Source organism: Scaptodrosophila lebanonensis, unplaced genomic scaffold, assembly GCF_003285725.1.
Source record: "Scaptodrosophila lebanonensis strain 11010-0011.00,11010-0021.00 unplaced genomic scaffold, SlebRS2 tig00000043-arrow-pilon, whole genome shotgun sequence".
Lineage (NCBI taxonomy): Eukaryota > Metazoa > Arthropoda > Insecta > Diptera > Drosophilidae > Scaptodrosophila > Scaptodrosophila lebanonensis.
The window spans coordinates 12,276,549-12,298,350 of record NW_022060545.1 but is presented as its reverse complement, the minus strand read 5'-3'; the positions used below and the strand labels follow the sequence as shown (position 1 = coordinate 12,298,350).

At 37.2% G+C, this 21,802-nt stretch overlaps 1 protein-coding gene across 3 annotated transcripts; it reads right to left on the bottom strand.

Moving 5' to 3' along the window:
- Positions 1 to 97: 97 nt before the first annotated feature.
- On the bottom strand, positions 98 to 21,396 carry LOC115622165 (glutamate decarboxylase). Of its 3 annotated transcripts, none has more exons than XM_030516038.1 (8): positions 21,310 to 21,396; positions 16,155 to 16,223; positions 11,880 to 12,116; positions 7,952 to 8,520; positions 7,812 to 7,879; positions 4,014 to 4,092; positions 2,226 to 2,570; positions 98 to 2,164 (listed from the first exon to the last, which is right to left on the bottom strand). In XM_030516038.1, the coding sequence occupies exons 2-8, from the start codon at positions 16,213 to 16,215 to the stop codon at positions 1,991 to 1,993; spliced, it is 1,533 nt and encodes a 510-aa protein (XP_030371898.1). In that variant the 5' UTR covers positions 16,216 to 16,223; positions 21,310 to 21,396; the 3' UTR covers positions 98 to 1,990. The 3 variants fall into 3 exon arrangements, with proteins under 3 accessions (XP_030371898.1, XP_030371897.1, XP_030371896.1); XM_030516037.1 differs by lacking the exon at positions 21,310 to 21,396 and adding an exon at positions 16,995 to 17,202; XM_030516036.1 differs by lacking the exon at positions 21,310 to 21,396 and adding an exon at positions 17,301 to 17,472 and having other exon boundaries at positions 421 to 2,164.
- Positions 21,397 to 21,802: the final 406 nt, after the last annotated feature.

Here is a 21,802-nt window from a genome sequence, read left to right as displayed (position 1 = left end):
AGGAAATTAAAAGCTATTATTAAAAAAGCTTCGAAAAACCAAGCATCTCTCATATGTACTTGTATAATATTTAATAAAACACTTTTTCTATGTTCACTTTCTTTGATTATTTTCATTTATTATTGATTTATTCATATGTATACATATATATACCTTTATATATTTTACGTGATGCTGGAATAATTATTCGCGCGTTGATATCTCAGATACGTACACATATTTATACATAAAATGCAATTCATACTCGTATGACTTAAAATTGGTTTTCATTGATCTTAGCTTTTTGCTGAAGTCATATTTCTGATATATCTGATACATATACACATATACATAATTCGTTTCGATTAAACTTATTTAACAGCACAATAAAATAGAATTATTATTAATATTGAATCATTGAATAAATTGTTTTCTTTTTTCTTTGTTTACAACGCGTGTTGTGTGATGAAAATTGTTTCTTATTTGTAGTTTTGCCTTCCTTTTCCGCTGGCACGCGTCTGATACTTGGGAAATTATAAAAAAATTATATTACTTTAAACAGAAAAGAACTAAATGTCGAGATTAAAGGGAGATTTTGAAATGAAATATATTTCAACAAAATGAAATGAAATTTTGAAAACTTTTCAAGAAATGTATATATTTTATATAGTTTAGTTCGTATATATATCGTTCCAACAGTTATAAAGTGATTTCTTGCATTTTTTGTTTTAATTGAATTTAATTGACACTTTTACATTTTGTATGGCCACAAATGAAACAATTACAACATAATTTGAACCAATTATTTATACATATAGATAGGTACGAGTATATAGCACAGTTGGGTACTTGGACTAGATTTGGTCAATCGGTTCCGGTCGCACAGTTCAGTGTGCGCTGGGAACGCGATTACACCATTCAACCGCTTGGCTAAATAACAATTTCAAATATACATTTCAATACTTTTGACTTCAGTTAATATAATTACAAGTACAATAACAATAACAAGCACAGGTCTCTGTCGAAAATTTATATAAAGGTACGCACATAGCTTTGCATTTTAGTAGATAAGTTGTTAGGTTTATTTTATATTTGGCAACAAAACTTACAACACCAACTGATGAACTAAGTTCTAGAAACTCTTAGTCATAAACAAATGCAACTAAATATAATTGAATTAAACATAAATCCGCTTAACTTGTTCTTGATATGTTAGGATAGCGTATGTACTGTTTCTATTTTCAATCAGATTCCAACAACTTCTATATGCCAGTATATAGTACATATACTTGTAAAGGTATTTCAGTTTAAATTGAATCTAAATATGTTCATTCTTTGGCTTTTTTGTTTTTGTTTTCGTGCACACCACTCACTAGCAAAAACCTCCAAACAATTAATAATTATCAATTATCTCAATCTCAATCTTAAACATTGCAATTGCGCAGCCTCAAAACATGCATAGCATTCCAAAAGTACGGGTCCTTTATATAATATTTTGATTAAATGTGGTGTGTGTGGGAAGCCTTGGGATATTGTCCTTTGTGTTGTTGTTTGGTGGTGAGTGGGGGTGGTATAGTGTTCTATAATTGGCTTATAAGTACATATACATACAATTATATATGCTGATATTTATTTGTTTATATAATTTGTTCGTAACATGCAACAGTCATTAGAATAAACATTTGATTTAGACATAAAATGATAACACTTTGATTATAAATACAATATGTATCTAATTTCTTGCTTTTCAATTGCAACAGTGGCGTTGGATTCACATAAACACATATATGGAAGATCGAAAAGGAACATTGTAACGCGTCCAAAACATTGAACTGGGAATTTGCGGTCTTATGATATGCTTTTACCTTAAAGATACTTCTTGGTTGTATGGATGATGCGAGAACAGCTACAATATATCATTATGTATGTATATTATTTGTAACTGCGTGCCTGCTGGATGCCTGCTGAGTGCTCTAAGAAAACATATAATATCATGAGCTCCTTGCGCCTCTTACAAGTCATCACCCAGACGATGAATCTCATCGAGCATAAAGTCCACATCGGCCTCGGTAACAGCCGCCGATGAAATGATCGATCGGAAGAAGTTTGGTCGTCGATCATCGGGCTGATAGCCCACCATTAGTGTGCCCTTCTGCATCATGCGGCCCTTGATAATGGGACAGATCTGATCGAATGAGGATTATTAGTAGTAGTTGTGTATAGAAATCCATCAGTTCCCCACTCACCTTGCCCAACTCCGTTTCCTTCTTGCTATCGTGTGGCACGCCCCGCAAACGCTTGGGAACATACCAGAACGATACATTCACGCACTCGGGCTCCATTATCAAGTGGAAGCGATCCGACTGCTCCCGTATGCGCTTCAGCTGGTATTGAACCAGCTCCATCAAACGGTCCTGTTGCTGCTCAAAGCCCTCAGTGCCTTTGGCTCGCCACTGCAGCCACAACTTGAAGATGTCGTTGTGACGGCCACACTGAATGACCTTATCGCCCGTATCGTACGAGATATCATAATGCTTATCGGTCATGAACAGATATTCGGCAGACATTTGATTACAGCTGATGAGCAGGCCCTGAAAAATGCACAGACAGACGGCATTGCTTTTAAATCCTCACACAACTGTTGCCTCTGCTTCTGCTTCTACCGCAGCCAATAAGTCAAGTCGAAATTTTAATTAAAATTCCAAACTGCCAAAAGACACAACTGTGACCGATGGTAACATATTGCCAACCCATGTAGAGCAAAAAAAAGAAGGAAAACTGGGCGAAGGGTGATTTCAGCACAAATGCAGCAGCCAATAGGGTTGCCAGCCTCCTCATTGAGTGAGCCACAACAAGTTGCCATTGCACTGTGGTACAAATTATTTGTAAAGTATGCAGGGTATAGGATATACTTATAGCAGATTGTGACAATTTTCTTCCGTTAATACTTAGTAAAGATATTGTCAAGCGAATGAAAATTTGTAGATGAAGGCATCAGTGCCAAAGCACTAAAATGCTTCTTAAAAATATTCTTATCTCTTTAACTAATGATAATAAATGGATTATCTGTCTAAAATTAAGGGCGTTAATTCATTCGTGGATGATCCAAACATTAACCAAATTTGTTTGGCCCTAAAGCTGGCAAGTAACCAAAGTCTTGTAACAAAAATATGATAAAAAATTAAATTTAATAATTACCAAGGGCGTAGACAGGGGGGGGGCAGGGGTGGGGGCCGTTGCCCCCCTCTAGATAAAATTTTTCCATATAAAGTCGACCACACGTTCATTATTATGACGCACTATTTCGCCTTAAGATGGATCTGCGTTGGATTTGTTGAAGTTTTTTCATTGATCATATGCATAAATTATTTTTTAAATGCATCGGGCATTATTTAATCAATATTTTAATTTTAAATTAAAATTTTTTTAAACGTTTCATTTAATGCAGAAACAAATACATTTTCTCATGATTTTTTCTATGTTTTTCGAAAAGCCCTTAAGGTTTGTTAAGTACAGCAATACTTGTAGAAATGTACCTAATGTTTGAAATGCTTCTTGAAATGATCAATTTAAATATCTTATAAAAATGATTCCAAAGTACAAAAACTGTACCGCAATTAAGCTTTCCAGAGACACTTCGATGGCAGCTTGAATAAGCTGAGGTCGAAGCAAATAAATTTCATTTGAGCTCTAACCACTGTTTGCCATGTTTGGGATTGAATGTGGTCCCATCACTGTCAGCTGGCCATTGTTGGGGCATGAAAAATAACAAGGAATTGTTCGAGACACAATTGGAATTCTTTAGACAAACATTGTGTGCGATGCTGAAAAATGTTTGGCGAGTATGTGGGCTCCCAACTACTTGTATAGGGTGATGTTTGCCTTTTGCCATAGCTTTAAAGCTGCGCCTGCCCTTTTGCATACGCGGTTGTTCAATTTCATTTTTTTGTATTCGACGACCTTTGTACGCATGACTGCACAATTCGATTGCACCGTTTTTTAATTAAAAAATGATGCAAGCAACTTTTACTTACATTCTCCTTGAAATGAATGGTCGAGCACTGCAGCAAGGCGCCCATCAATTTGTGTGGATTCCAGGTGACGGAATCGGCGCTGCAATGAATGACAAAGTTCAAATCATAAGTAAACTCTCATATTAAAAGCCATTCAATTACAAATTACAAACAATTAACACTAAGCTGTGGCGTATGAAAAATTCTGCCGGGGGTTGTGGATGTGGCCAGGGGCGGTACGGCAAGTGCCATAAATTGTGGCAATTTCAGGCCGCAGCACTTTAATTGAATTCAAGACGAGGGCCAACCCTCGGGCATAACAACTGCCTGCGGAGGGTTGCTAAACATCCCTGGGGGAGCTATTTACAGTAACATTCACACACACACACACACACACAGTTATTGGGTTGGTGTCTATAAACATGATGAGAGCTGGAAAGTATGCTTCAGTTTTGAGTGGCAGCATGTGGCGCTCGCAGTCGTTGTTGCTCGTATCTTGTTTGTGCAGCACGAGATTTGTGTGCGAAAATAAAAAATAGACTCACATACTGTCCATTGTTTTAGGCTCTCACAGCGTCACCAAATTTAAAAGCTGTCATTAGCCACTCACTCACACATGCATACATACATAACCACATGGACTGATGTCCATTAATCAAGTTTCGGCTTAGTTGCCAAATGCCACAAGATGTCAGCTGCATTCTCGCTTCATGATTAATTTATTTAGCGCCGAACTCAATTAGAGTCTGTAAAAGGAAGTAGAGGCATACAATTTGCATTCAAAGATGTTGGAGCCGCCGCGGCGCCACGTTATGCCTCAGTGAGGACGTCCGACAACCGCAAGATCCCTTAATTGAATGAGCATTGTAAGTGGGAGGCTCAACGAACTCAATGGACTTGATGGATATGGTAATCAATTTGAAAGTGTTTATAGCAGGATTTGACCGCAAAGTGCCAATATATGTACGAGTATGTACATATACATATACTTGTATACTCGTATCTGTGTGGAAGCAAGCGCATTTGCTTAAGCCATCCCCAACCCCTCAACAGCTCGTAAATATAAAGTGAGCTGCAAAGTGCACTTCTCTCCCCCATTGTTGTTACAGAAGCGACGACTCACACACTCGCATTTTAACTTTAAAATTAAAAATGTTTTTCCCAAGTCTTCAACAATGCCTGGGGTTATGGGGTTGCTGCTAGAGATGGCATAACACGATTCGCTTTTTGAAGAAAATTCACGCCATGAGACATTAATGACATGAAATGAGTATTATTATTTATTTAAATCCAATCACTATTTTAATTGAAGTGTAAACTTTTATAAAAGAAAAGGTCAAATTTTTTAAGGGAAAATAAATAATGACAGTTGTCTGCCACTTTTTACTACCAATATACGTATATAGTCAGCTGATTGTTTTGGTTGATCGTCAATTGAAATATAATTTGACAGATTGATCGCAAATAGTTTAGTTGACAATTAAAATATTAATAAAAATGATAAAAATGTTTCTTTTTCAAATTCAAAAATGTATTATCATTAATTTTAATTTTCAAATTCTATCAGATATATGGTTTCAGTACCAAGAAAATGATAAATAATATCACAACTCCATTAACATTTTCGGAATTTATATTTTGATTTTTTATTCGATAACAAAAAATTTTAATTTTGTATAATTTGTATTTTTTTTATTTACAAAGCTATTAACTGAAATTTTAAATCGAAACAAATTTTATTCATATTTGAATTACCATCTGAAGATTTTATTTTTTTTATAAACTAAAGCTCATTTTCTTTTAAAACTTGATTTTTTCGCGCATATTTATTTATACAAACAAGAAATAGTTGTGCGCATTTTTTTAACGATGATTCACGATCACAAACGCAACCGATTGGTCCCACCTCTAGTTGTGTGTGGCGCACCATTGTCTTTGTTGTTGTTGTTTGACGTAATCGTTGTGTAAGTAATGCCCACCACACACCACCAGGCCAGACACGGAAGCTGAGGGCCGGTTGAATATCCTGAATATCCAGTTTGTTCATTCGTTTGTGTGCCTCGTGTAAATGAAAATGCACTCGCCTCGTAATCCCACTAAGCTCTGACTGCCACAAGTGAAACACCTGATGAGGCACTAAATGACAAATTGAGATTTTTCCCACATGTCGGCCCTTATGATGGGCCCTTTGGATGGGCGTGGGTTTACTTTCGAGCAAGTGCAGTGACTGATGCGGGCCATTTGGGAGCATTTAGATTTAAATTTGCAAACAACAGATTTCAATTTTTGTTTCAACATCACACGAGGGCGAGTTAGAAGTCTGTTTAAATCGGCCCAAGCTTGCACAACATGACATTCTGTTTTTGTTGTTGTTGTTGTGATGAATGAGCTCGACAATTGTAAGGGACAAATGCGTTGGAACAATATAGAAATTTCCCCCTCAATAAAATGTTGAATAAAACTTTATAAAGTCTAAGCAGTTTTTAAAGCTAAATTAATGAAATCTTTAGTTACTTAAATTATGTAATATTATGTTATTTGTATTTAAGCTTTAGTGACTTCAAAAATTATAAGTATAACAAAAATTTAATTTATAATTGAATTTTTTAAATTTCTTTCAAATACTGAATATAATGAAAAGGTAGCAAATTTTTTATCAGAAATATAAATTAAATTTCATAACATTTCAATTATAAATAATTTTTGAGTAAAATCAAAACCATTTTTAAGAGACATCAAGGAATAACCTCGTAAAACTAGACACATTGTTATTAAATACTTGTAATAATACAAGTATAAGCCCATAAGCCAAAGTTTCGCTTTAATCTGGGTTTGAACTGGTGGCCCGAAAGCCATTTCTAAATTTGTGCCGTAGTTTTTTTTTGCAATTACCTTTATTTTCAAATGAATTTTTTTAGCTTTAAATGTGTTCGACCCGTCCCATAAGTAATTGCTGATTTTTAGTTTTTGAAAATTATTTAAATGAAGCATGTCTTCAAGTATGAGAATTATCATACTTATAAAATAAATAGATTATAGTGGCGGGGCTTAGGGGTGATTACATTTATTAAAAGACTAATTATTTTAGTATATTAACAAATGTTATACAGTGGCAATTCTTCTATATAATATCGAATATATTCAGGAAAGTCTTTAGATCTGTTTTAAATGTATTTTATATTTGGCCCACCCATTTAATTCTAGTAATTATAGCCTGTACCCAAAGGGTGAAAGGCTATACTAGTTTTGTGCGAATGTATGTAACACACAGAAGGAGGAGTGGCAGACCCCACAAAGTATATATATTCTTGATCAGGGTGACAAGCCGAGTTGATTTAGCCATGTCCGTCTGTCCGTCCGTCCGTCCGCCCGTCTGTATGAGCGCAAGGATCTCAGAAGGTACAAAAGCTAGAATTACCAAACTTGGTATCCAGGTTCCCCTAAGCCTTAGGCAGGTCAAGTTTACATTTTTATTCTGATACACCCCCCACTCCCCCGCAATTCGTGTTTTTTATAACTTCCGTAATTATTGGAATTTTGAAATCAGTTTTAATAGTTACGTCCATACACGCATATAAAAACACATAGAGACGTGATGTAAATGTAAAACTGTACATAAACATGTCTTCTATGTATGTATTAAATAAATTTTCTTAATTAATTTAATAAATTAATTTAATTTTTTTTAATATATTTTTTTTTTAATTTTTCTTTTTTGTGACTGTAGCGTTCTATCTTGTTTTTTCCTAATTGATTTTTCAAATGCTATATATTACCAAAACTTAGCATCGAGAATTGATCATTTCTATTCGTACTTACCGTTCAACGCCTGTGAATCTGGGATGACGATGTTTGCGGGACATTAGCAGGCCACCGCCCCAGGCAGCCTATGAGTATACAGAAAATAAAAAAGAGTTACATAATTAATCGGTTCGCTATTGAATCTGTGTTCAACCAACATCGATGTGCATCCAGCAGTTGTACTTCTGACAGATATCGGCAATAGTGTTCAAATCATCGAAGGCGCCCAGCACTGTAGTACCAGCTGTGGCATTCACGAAGAATGGGATGTGACCCTTGGCCTTGCGCTCCAAAATCAGACGTTCCAGCTCCGAGGTGATCATCTTGCCGTGCTCATCCGATGGCACCATGACGCAGTGATCGGTGCCCAAGCCGCAAACAGAAGCGCACGACTTAATCGAATAATGGCACTGATCCGATGTGAACATCACCAAAGTGCCGGGCAAGCCTGCTGGGCCGTGCTCCTTGTAGTCGGGAAACATCTTGTGACGAGCGGCCAAGAAAGCGTATAGATTGGAAATGGAACCGCCGGGAGCCAAAATTGAATCGCCACCGGACCAGCCAATGATCTCACGCATCTTGGTGAGCACCACAGTCTCCATCAATATAAAGACCGGAGCAATCTCGTATGTGAACATGTTGGTATTGGCAGTTGCGGTCAACCATTCGCCCGCCATTGAGATCAGATCCAAGCCGTTCGACAGCTGATTGAAGAAATGGGGATGGCCTGTAAGGACGAACGATAAAAAGGGGAGGAGGTCGATGAGTGCCTGTTAAATGTAGCTGAAAATGCTTCCTTTTGTTTTTTTTTTTTTTTTGCCATGGCTGTCAAAGCAGACGCGCTGCCTAAGCTGACAGCAGATGTGCTTGGCAGCTGTATTCCGGCAGAGACGAGTCGGCGTTAAGTATGCCAACATTTTTTGTTTTATTAAAAATATTTCATTTGAAACAAAAGGGACCTGCGCAGCAGTGTGTGTATGTGTGGCCAACACGGTTGACTGAGTTCAATACAAGGCCGGATATGCCTACTTTCAAGGACAGACTGGGCCAACTGTCTGGTCTGGCCGAGGACCTAACCTATTGTTTACGACCGCCTGGGTCATGAAAATCAATACAGTCTTTAAAGCGAAACGCTGTATTGGCCAACTTTTCAGTTTAGAAACTTGTAATGCGCTTAAGTCTCTACATCCCTCCAACTGGCACCAGGTCGGGCAAGCGCCGTAAATTGTTCATTTATTGCAGCTAATTGCGACTTGCTCTGAGCTTCTATAAAACTCCCACGAAAAATCACAAAATGCTTTCACAAAAGCATTCAGCAAACAAACAGTGGCACTAACAGCAGGAACCCTTCACACAAGGGCGTTGCACATATTGATGGAGAGGGGCCGAGCACATCGCTTGTCAGTTCACATCTTGAGTGCCATAAGTCGTGTGATTAAAATCCCATTGCCCACAAGGCTAAATCCACCCATACACACACACACACACACAAACACAAACACACACGCATACATAACCAGCTCAGCAGAACTCTGCAGGACTAGCCTTGCGCTGGCATTCAAGGCGTAAGAGCCAAACATTTCAATTTGCGCATGAGGGCCGCAGCTGTGCGCGCCACCCTCACAGATGTCCTGCGACCTAGACACGAGCTTAGACTGCCAAGCAGACAGGCAGCGAGGCATCGAGGCAGTCATTCATTCCTACTCGCGTACGCATCAAAGGATCAAGAATGCAGCGAGTCAGAAAATAACAACGGATTTTGATTAAAGCTTCCCTTTTTATAGAGTCGTCGTCCTCCACCTCGTCCTCGTCATGTCACAAAAAGCCCGCAAGGCTGACGGGCTGCCTCCCTTCCTCTCTCTTCCTCCCACGCATGTGGAGTGGCGGGCATTATGTGAGATTATGGATCATAAATGGGATTTTTATCATGCCAGTTGCAAAGTAATGTTGCCGTAAAAGCGACTTCCGTTGGCATTTCGGGCCATTTCTTTTCAGTTATGCGCTACTGTCAATTTTGTGTGTGTAAATAGTAGTTCGATCCAACTTGTTTTGCTTGATTATGTAACATAAGTTTAAAACTAAAAACTTATATTAATTGCCAAAGCTTTTGGAATTAAAAATTGTGATACCGACTAACAGATTATAATGTTTTCTAACAAATTTGTGTTAAAAAAAAAACAGAGCTAACCACACATTATCAAATGTACTTTATACACAAGAGTCTATTTTTTCTAATTAATCAAATCTCGAATTTCATCCTCGTTATAATCGGGAAAAAGAGCTAGCTACCAGTACAGCTATAAGGCTAAAAGGACACTCTGTTTCTATCCTGAAAAGCCGACATATACACGGACTATCGAAATAACATTTCAAAAGAACTAAACAGAAACATTGCTATCAATGGGTTCTTCTCTCTCTTTCCAGCTTCCGGATCACTGTACTGTCTATCAGGCGTTATAGCGTTACAGGAGGTCTCACGGGACCGCCAACCATTTTAGGAAGCAGGCCGATATACATATATATAGTACTCTAGGAATCGTTTAAGGCGCCTGATTCGAACACATAGTAGACAAGTCTGAATGCTGTGGATCTCTAAACGAGAGAGCCTGGAAGGTCAACATTAAATGGGATTAGTGGAAATTGCATTGCATTCTTTAACTGATTCTCTGCATTGTTGGCTTTTTAATTAATATTTTTTTCTAATCGCAAAAGCAAACAAAAATGGTCCGTTTGTATGTAAATCTAAAGTTATCAGAACAATCGATGAAATTGGTCGAAGGCACAATTGAACTCATAGAAGAAAATAAAGAGTTTGTTTGTAAAAGAAAGAAATGCGTTTATTTAAATTATGGGTTCGGGATTTTTCGTCCGCAACAGCCCGAAATAACTATTAAGAAGTTATGCATTATCCTCTGGCGAGAACCGAGCTGGATATGACGATAAGATGGGTCAGCCATTCTCTCCTATACATTAGATACATAATAAAAAAGTTTGTACTTTACTCAAAAACATATACGAGCACTTGTTCAGTCTGTAAACGGAAAATAAACGTCGGAGCTACATCAGCCAACTAAACTAAGACTCTAACCAACATGCACAAAAAGTTTCATCTAAAGGATGACTCCTTTTTTTTTTGAATATTCTTTCCTACAAACATGCACACATAGTTCTACGTATAACTCGATTTATATCTAAACAATGCCGCATCATTTTGATTTAATTTTCAAGAGAGAAAAGGCAAATGCTGAATCTGGCCGCATTCTCTGGCACAAGTCAGACTAATTTCCTGCGCTGAAGGGGCTGGAAACGTCGACAGAGAGAGCAACGACGACGGCGACGGAAGCTCACGCAGTTTCCGAGACAAGGCCGCAAGTTCCGGGGGATGTTGCTGGCGCATACGTAGACAGAAATAAATACGCTTATTATCGATACTCTGAGGCACAATTGCGGTCACGTGGCACTGTCCAAAAGACGGGAGCCCCACCCACTCGCCAAAATCCACGCCCGCCCGTCGCATTAATTTTCAATGAAATCAGCCTCATATTCAGAGTAGACTCTCCATGGAGAAAGAAAAACTGAAACGTGCGAATGACTTTTGACTGCGGTGGCAGGAACCCTTTGCTGATTTATGATTGATGGCAAATGAGATTTGCTGGCACGACGACACCCTTTTAACCTTGTCGAGAGTATGCCAGAGTGTGTGTGTTTTTGAAAGGTGTAAACAACGTTGTTTGTTGTTTATTTTAACAGCAGCTTTGCTTCTTTTTTTTTCTTTTTGGGTGTGTGTGTGTGTTTTATGTTTCTGCGGCCAGACATAGCTCAATGGGCCATAAAATGCCATTGTCTGCTCTAATGTGGTTATCTACAAGGCTGCACACTTTGTGGTCCTCTCTCTCTCCTAAGCAATTGTCTGATTTGGCAGTCCTCTGCCCTAATGCGACCACAAGCTGTTGCGGCACGCTTTGAAAGACCTTATGCAAATTTATGCAGAGACAAATTTGATTTGCCTGCGCAAACATATTGTGCGTCTCGATAAGCTGGAAAAAAAAACACACACACACACCGGCTTGCCCCACTCCGACTCACCCGTCTTGACTTGATACTTCAGCGTGGAGGCACAATCCTCGATCAATTGCTGCAGCGGCAAAGCACGATCTGGCACATCGAGATCCAACAATCGCTTCATATCCTCCGGATGATGGAATTCTAGAACCTTCTCGTTCCGATCGTTTGTGGCCTTCACAAAGTCCAGAAGTACGTCGATAACTTTCAGCAGAAATTCGCGAGTCTCGGCGCCGGCGCTGACTGTAGTGGGCATGAGATCTGATAAGAAGAAGAGATAGAGAGAGAGGGAAAGGAGAGACGTTAACATAAATGAAAGCATGTCAGTCTTATCTCACCGCCCCCCAACCCCACCTTCAAACAGGCAGGCGCAGAACGGACACACATAAAAAACGAAGCGCTCGTCCGCCACCGTTGACAGCCCAAATGACTTACCTTATCAGCCGCCCGTAGTCATGATATATAGTTATTATTGTTATTATGATTTGTGGTCGGCGGTGGGAGGTGAAGGAAGAGGGCATGGGAGGGGAGGGCTGCTATGAAAATGAAATTGAAATTAACGAACGGCAGCAACAACATCAGCTGCTCATAAAAATCAGATTTAATTTTTAAGTTTATTGTTGGCGCGGTGTCTCGGCAGCTATAATTTTTATGTGTGCGCCATATGCTTCCCGGCTGGGTGGCAAACTTTTTGGGGGTAACTGAGAGCCGTACAAGGTCGGAGCACAGCGGGTGGCTGGGAAAACACTAATAAATACGGGGGAGAGCGCTAGCACTGAGCGAAAATTCGTCACAAATGAATACATAGTTAGACTCTTGCATCGATGTCTGCAGTGACTAGTTGGGATGAAGTTGAAAAAGCAGGCTTGTATCCAAAAGGGAGCGTTGTCTAAAAATACTCCATTCTCCATATTAGCCATTTTATTAGAGTAAGGTACGAAATACCTTCAAAATCCTTTTAACAGAATTTTATTAGCAGCTTTGAGAAAACGAGGATTATACCAATATCCTTCATTTAGGATTATCTATGCATATTTACCATGATTTAAAAATTACAATTTTATTCGTTCTCTGACAATATACTTTAAAACTCTTTATTTTTAAGGAAAAAAATAAAACTCATAAAACAATGATTGTTCATTTAGTTTTTCTTTTATCAAAAATAAAACCCAAGTTGTAATTGTCCCTGCCTTTTTCATAGGAAATAAGAACAAAATTTCTATATATCCTTAAAGAACCCCTATAGGGCTTTAGAATTTCCACTGCCGGTTTTGAGAATAAGCACGTTAGAACGCAGAAAATAATTTTGCAGACGTGTCCTCGTCTTTTTTTAAAAAGCTTTTTTTTTTGTGACTGGCGCTTTATTCAAATGAATGTTTCCCCACCCATATAGCAATGTACACCTGTCCATTTGTATTTCTTTTTTTTTCTATTTGAACTAGTTTTTCATTTTCAAAGCTCTCGCCATCATAGACTTCTGCCTGCAAGCAATCAGAACTAGTCGGATTGACTCATAATATCTTACAAGTATATCTGTCATAGGATCGGTGAGGTTAGTAGAATTTTAAAAAACTTTCGAAAATTATATTGCAGTGCTTGGTTCGTACATACTTATACATACATACTTATATGTTATATAAAAGGTTCAAAATACATTTGTGAGGTAAAAAGGGCATTAGTATGGACTTAGATGCCACTGCTTTGCTGCCTAGGCTTCATAAAATTCATTCCTGAGATATCCCATCCCATTCAACTCCAAATATAGATAATTTTGTAATTGGAACAAATTGTTTCTTTTATTGAAATTGTGCCAATTTTATTAAATAATTGTAAAATAAAAAAAAAAATTGTATTGTTTTCCTTTCAGGAGCGTTTCTATTTTATTTGTGGAACTTTAATTAAGGAAGTGGTCCACAAAATATCTCGGGACTTCTTAAAACATATCATACTCGCCTCGTTGCAGCTTGAAAGCTGAAATGCTAACACCCTACTAAAATTTCATAACATTAGATAAGGAAACAATATGTCTATATTTTATTCATTCTTTATTTTCCCATATACTTTTTTCGAGGGCAACTAACTTGCTTTAGCACCCCAAAAAGAAAGCAAATAGCAACAAATAGCACTCCTATTTTTTCAGTGTACATCCTGTAGAAGTTAGCGTTAATTCAATGCGTTCTAATTGTGGCTTTTTGTTTTGCCAGCGCAAGTGCAAGGCTTAGTAATGAAATTAATTTTAGCCACTAAGCGCCCAAAGGGGGACTTGCGGCGCCCAACGAGGGGCGGCATAAAGGCCAACTGGCTTCGGAAGTTACGCTCTAAATCAATTTGAAACTTAACGTTGCGCATAATTGCCATTAAAAGCACATTGAGTGAATCGTACAGAAGATTTCAAATTTCCATTCGAATAGCAAACACCTCTCAGCCCACCAAGTCCCATCCCCCGACGCCGATGTTGGTCAGACAAATTGTAACAATTTCGAAATTCCACAAGTTTGAGACAAAGTTAAATAAAATTTAATGTGCAGAAGCGTGTGGTGTGCGCTTAATGTCAAAAGCAGCCGTGCTAAAGGGAAAAAACCTGCAGCCTGCAGCCCTACAACCCTGCCAAGGAATCGCATTAAACCCAGCCGTTTCACATCTCGTCCATATGTCTTTCCCTTTCTAGCCAAGGCAGTAAAGCCAACATTTCGCAGACATGTAAGCGTGCGTAATATCCTGTGACTAAACGGTTTATGTTTGTTGTCCTTTCAATTTCAGGCACGCGACAGTCGTGGCACCTTTTCTTGGGCCCTGGTGGTTGCTGCCTCACGATTGACTTTTGCGCTGTGCGTGCATGTGTGCGTCCTTCGTCCTTCAGTCTGTTTGACTGACTGTTTGTCCGACTGTTTGTGTCTGTGTCTGTTCGTTTGTTTGCGCAAAATCTGTTACAACGCATTCAGCAGTTTCATGCCTCACTGACTGCCAACGTCGCAGCAATTTATCAAGGTCTCTTGCACTCGTGTACATGAGTTAGCAGCGAGTGTCCTGGACAGCAGCAAGGCTGGATGAATGGCCAGGACTGCGAAGTGCCTATTTCTAGTTTGTTTGTGAGTTCTTGCGCTTAACAGTTTTGCTTGTCAATGGCAGTTGAGCACTCATTTATTATTTGCCAAGCAAATAGATTTGGTGTTAAACTATTCTAGATAGCTGGTTCAGCGATATGATACTTAGAAATATGATCTATAAGAGATATTTATTGTGTCCAAATTGCGAAATATTTTACATCATTCAATCATTTTCAGGAGCATAATATACCAAATACAAATTATAATAATAACAGTAAAACGAATATAGAAAAGATTAAACTTATTTACGCACCCCCACGAAAAAATAAAAAACACTCTACTTGTCGGAACCTACGAGTACCTTTGATATTAAAAAGCGCAATATCGCTGAAATACGATTAAAAGTAAAATTTATAATCCATTTGCAACTGTCGATACTGGGTCTGCTTTAATTTTTTGAATATGCGAGTATTCAAAATATCTAGGAAAAAATATTTAATAAAAAGCATTTAAAGCATTTTTAATAGCCAAATATTATTATCAGTAGCTTTTCGGAACTCGACGACTAAGTTAAAAAAGGAGATTATTTAATCTAAACCAGAGTTCTTAAAACTATCGCAAACAATGACATAGGAAAGGCATGGAAAAAGTCTTAAAATGTAATAGCAATTTAAGAAATCTTTCGAAAATAGACTCGTATAGTCATCTGTTGCTCGGAATAGAAAAAAACCTGCCCCTTCAAAATAAAATCTAGGTTTAAGACAACTTAGAATCAGCATCATATTCTTAAATGACTTGTAAAAATCTTAAAATTTTATAGCAATTTAAGAAATATTTCGAAATTAAACTCGTATAGTCATCTGTTGCTCGGAATAGAAAAAAACCTGCCCCTTCAAAATAAAATCTAGGTTTAAGACAACTTAGAATCAGCATCATATTCTTAAATGACTTGTAAAAAACTTAAAATTTTATAGCAATTTAAGAAATATTTCGAAATTAAACTCGTATAGTCATCTGTTGCTCGGAATAGAATAAAACCTCCCCCTTCAAAATAAAATCTAGCCTTAAGATAACTTAAAATTGGCATCATATTCTTAAATTATTTTTTTAAAATACTATACTTTTAGATATCAGCTTTTTAATGAACTCATTTTATTTGAATTGCGCGATTTCATCAACAAGTATATTCTTGCACAATTTTCTGATTATTTATCGGGATTGTCAGTGATTTTGGAATATTCTTGATACTCACCATATGCCGTTAGTTTGCCCGTCCTTTCGGAGAGCTTATACCCGTTCGGATTGAGTGACATTTTCTCCTCTGCAATGATAAACAAAAACACGAAACAATGTACTATAAACAATCCCAATTAGCTTGAGACTCATGCAGCTGGAGACGAGAACTGAGAAGTGTTATGCAATCATCACAGAGAGATGCAAAAAATTGCACGAATGCCCATGATAATGCAGCGACATGCAATATGCAAATTGATGTTATATAACTAAACCAAATCATATCGGAATGCAATGGCCAAAACTAGGTAAATAAACAACGAGGGTGAAGGGGTAAGGTGAAGGATGAAGGATGAAGAAGAAAAATAGACGAACAACGTCAAACATAACACTCGGCTAGGCGCAAGGACAACTGAAGGGCAAACATGGTATGAGTGGGTATGCTTGCATGTCTGCGAAGTATATAGGAATACCTTTTGGCATATGCACAGATTCTATATACTCGTCTACATGTATATAACTCCTACACTATATAGAAAGTAGAAAGCTGCGCGTCATCTGAATATGCGCAGAGAGCGTTAAACAAATTTTCTGCGATTGAGTGCAAGTACATATATAAAAGGTATGTAGGTGTGTGAGTGTATTCGAGTGTGTATCTAAAAGCAAACATTTTTTACACACACACATACACACATACACATAATTACATACAGACAGACAGAGGCACGGGCGTCTGCAGCTAATGGCAAAAACCTTGAGCTAGCACTTATGTAAGCACAAATAGACGACACACAAAATACGAAATACTATACAACAAATACAAGAAAATGGCGAGGCAGTTTACGTTACGATATCTTACCGATAATCCTGCGGATATCGTCGATGTATTGCCTTAGATAATTCACTTTGACTGTTTCTTGTAGTTACGTGAGTCGAACAAAATGAGATCTACAAGCAAATGTGGCGTACGAGAGATACGTGCGAGATGAGGCGTACTTGATAGTCAATATAGTAGCAGTAGTAGTAGTAGTTGTTGTTGTTGTTGTTATTATTATTACTGACAGCTATTTGACGTGTTTGTTTTATACTTGTATAAGTTCTATGGCATGTGGATTGTTCAACTACTGATTGATTTGATCACCATGGGAGTGAATTGAAAACTTACAATGTTCAATTTCAATTTGAAATTTGGCAACGAATATTCACTCGAGTTTTCACACACACGTTGTAGTACGAACGGGACGGACAATAATTGGAAATATGAATTTTAGTTTTGACGTCTGGCACTCAAAAATATATTCTTTGCGAAATTCTTCCACTTGGCTGAGGAAAAAAGCAGCTACACTCGCTGACGATCTGCGAAGCTATGAGTGGCAGCATCCGTTTGACTTCCCTACGAAGCGTTGCAAAATGGCTGCCTACACACGCACACACACACACACACACACACACACACACTTATTCACAGCTCTGTGTGTGTGTGTGTGTTTGCGTTGTTTTTGTTAGTGCTGTGCGTGGGCTTCGGTTGCATAACCTTCACAACAGCTAAGGCATTCGGTTATACCTATGTATAGTATACTATATATACTAAACTATATAGATATGTATGTGTATTGGGTTTGTAGTAAATATGTAACTTGCTGTTGCCTGCTTTTGGGCGCCAACTTGCGCAATCAAAACCATGACGTCACAGTCACACCAATTTTTTGGGGCAACCATCTTTGTATGTAGGCGGAGCTACGTCAATGGGCAGCACCTTGCACACAAACACACACACACACACACATACACACACAGTATGGGCACTTGGCGCTCTTTATGGGGGTTGGCTTTGCGCACGCCTGACTTGGCTCCCCCGGACCATCTGCTTATGTAAATGGAAGGAAGCGGGTTCTTTGTGTGCGTCAAATTTAAGAAGCTATGTTAAAGACTTTTTCGCAGATCTATATCTATGAGCGGTTGGACAACTCTATAAAAAAAAACCTTAGCTGCAAGGGCAAGACACAAATATTTGCGCTGTAGGAAAATTCGAAACATACTTGTAGTTAATACGGTACAGAGAATTCGGGAAATTTTTGTTGCCCTATAACGAGTAAATGATGAAAAAATTCCTTAAATAAATGCCTTTTCCTATCAGCTGAAGTTACTTTAAATTAAATGTAGATAATTATATTGATTTTACTGCCACTTCCAACTGAAAGTCATTTCAATTGTTTCTAATTAATTCCGGATTAATTCTGGATTTATTTTAAATTGAAAGTAGTCCTCAAGGATATGTACCTCTCAGCTATTGTTGAAAAATGTAAGCGTTTGTTTAATTTCTTTTGTGTTTCCTCACTTCAATTTTATGAAGCAATAATGGTTATTATGTTGTTCAAACTATGAATTAAAAACTTCATTTCATGAAATAAGATACACTTTCAATTCGAAATGGGGGAAAAAGAGCGTTTATAAATTCTATAAATTAGAAAATAAAATTGATACTATGCTACCTTGCTCAATGTAATTTTGTTTATGGATCATAAAATCGAATAACAACGTCTAAATTTTGGTCAGAGCCAATTTAAATTCCTGAAAGATGTTTTAGTCGTTGTTTCGGATTCTTTTAAACATTGTTCCCATACATAAATGAACGAAGTAGAATCCTCTCAATTTTGCAATAGGAAAATTGATAATAATAAATATGTACATCACAGGGAAGTACAACTGTATGTTGATCTATGTTTTTTGATGCTAACACATGTTGTTGCTGTTTTTTCTGTTGGTATTGTCATTATGCGAGCTACTCAAGCACTTGACAAAAAGCTAATTAACAAACTTATTTTGTCACTGTTTTTGACATTTACAGACCGAACTTTCCGCAAGTGTTGTGGGCTTGGCAGTAACAGTAATTTATTTAGATATAAGCGAGCCTTGACTTGAGAGGCGTCCGCATGAGCAAAGATTTATGCGATGTATATAGCCTTTATGTATTATAGTTGTAAGCATGTATTATATAGTTTGGGGGCCAAAATAGATACAATTTGGGTCAGAGCAACATTTGTTGGCATTAACTCGAAAACAATTTGTTGTACACACTTCGTTGGCAACATGGCTGACATTTTTGCCAAAAGAATGCTTTTCTATAGCATACTTTAGAGAGCACACACACACATAACACACTCACGCCCACATAACAGGACTTTGAGCAGCCTAGCAAGGCAGCTGCTTGTCAGTTACAAATGTTGAAGAGAAAAAATAGAAACAATGCTATGCCAAGGTAGTTGCAAACACTTGTCTGCACAAACTTAGCCAATTTGAAAAGAATTCTATGTAGAAACTTTGAAATGGACTCTTATCTGACAGCCAGCACTTTTGTTAATTTCAATGACTAAGCCTTTGAGTCCAAAGAGTGTCTCCTAATCGGAAACACTTGCCACACGCGGAGGCGCGAATATTGCAATCGGATTCTCATTAATCATATTGTTTGGCTAATAACTGCCAGTCCAGCTTATCGGCAAGTTGCTAATAATAATTAGGCACTCTTATCTGTGATTAAACTCAACAGCTATTTGAATGACACTATAGTGTACAATGTGCGATTTCGATTTCGGGCCGTCGACTCTTACAGCTAGATAGCACTCCCTGGAATTCCCAGCGCGACACTGATTTCTACTCAACCTTTAGTTGATAATATTGCCCAAATATTAATAATACTACATGCCTCTGGCCACACATTCTCAGTCAGTCTGTCGCTCACATTTGTTGCGGTTATGAGTAAAGCCTTCATTACGCGCCTCTTTGCTATTTTAGCCGACTATAAGTTTGGGCGCACAACGTGAAGGATACAGTCAATATTGATTATAAATTAAGTTCATTCAAAAACAAAAGTCGTGTGTACTTGTATTTCTGCATTTGGGTAAGTAAGATTTTAAAAATGACTATAATATATTAATACTGTATGTGGATCTTAAAGATACATTTTAAATAAGGCACACTTCAATAAAAGCCAATAATAATTGCACATAAAAAACTAACTAATTGAAACTCTTATCTTAATAGTTAACCATTGTTAACTTGATAGTTAGCTAGAAGCAGCTCCTGAGCTATTTAATAGCCTGTTCTGCCATAGCTCTAAAACGCAAATATAGACCTCACTAAAATCTCAAGCACCTATTTAACCTGCGTCTCTTTTAGCACAGCTTTTATTTATTTTCCTTCCGAAACAAAACTTTTCTCACATACTATATAATAATTTGATTAATCTACCTAATATACGGATACTTTGAATGATTGATAAAAGTAGTTGGGGTTTGTATAAAGAAAAATTGGCTTCCGCTTGAGTTTTTATTTGAATTATGAAGCATAAAGAATGTTTAACTGATATACCATGGGGTTGAAGTGAGTGAGTTTTTTTGAAATAAACAAAATATGTTTGGATATTTTTCTCATGAAACTTAAAAACGCTAACAAATATTATAATCAGAAAAGTTTGGAAAAATAATTCAACTTCTTCCAATCAAACCTAAGGTCCGATTACTAGTTCCGGGCTTTTCAGAGACTCTTAAATATATTTTGCTGTAAAAAATAAAGCAAATAAGAAGCTGACCATAGAACACATTTTATTAAATACACTCTACAGAGTTTCAAACATTTTATACTATGCTAAACTACTAATTTATTTTCTATTTATTGAAAATAGATTTATTTAATATAAGATTAAATAAATAATTAAATGATATAAATAATTAAATAAGACTGAACTCCTAGTTTAAGCTGTATTTGTATATTTCTATAAGTTTAATTTAAGTTATTGTAAATAATAACACTAAATTAAAGTTTTATCAAAAAAAAAAAAAAAAAAATTGGTTGAAAACGCACATTTGAAACCATTTTAAACCATCTCCCAACTGCTTCAAAAAATTGTTAATCAACTAAATGTTGATGGCCATAAGTATTAATCTCAGATGTTCCTCGAATAAATAATATTTTATCTTTTAAAAAACTATTGAAGCCCATACTTAACTCACTCACACATACGAGTACTCGTATCTTCGCTAAACTTGCAAATATTTCTATCAAACTTTTGCATTTTTTAACCAATTTTCAGAACATTTAAATTCATGTGGTTCCTGGCATTATTCACTTCACATCAAAGTCAACAAATAAAAGGCATTTTTTTTCATAGTTTTTACCTGACTGTGTTTGCGCGTAGCGCAGATAGGCTTTATAACCCAAATAGGCGAAAATATTTATTGCTTTTTTTCGGCAAAACCGAATCACAGGAAATAAAAACGGAAATGCAGTCAAGTGCTGACGTCGCACGACATAAACTAGGCGAGTAAGAGTTAATTAAAAAAAGGGAGCGCACACACAGGCAACAAAATAAACCAAATTATATGTGTATATACATTTATAGTATATATATATATATATATATATATATATATATATATATTGGATATGTAGAGTGCTGAGCCAGCACTGGGAGTTGGGCAACACTTGCTCGATGACGCGCGACTGCTTTCGCTTGCAACTCTCAACTGTGGCCCGGTTTGGTGGCAGCAACAACAACCGCCAAAATATAGAAGAAGAAGATGAAATGAAAGGGAAGCAAAAAACTTCCGGTCGACCCGAAAGCTTAGGACATCATTTGGCGGCCAAATGAAGTTAAGCAGGCGGCGCTAA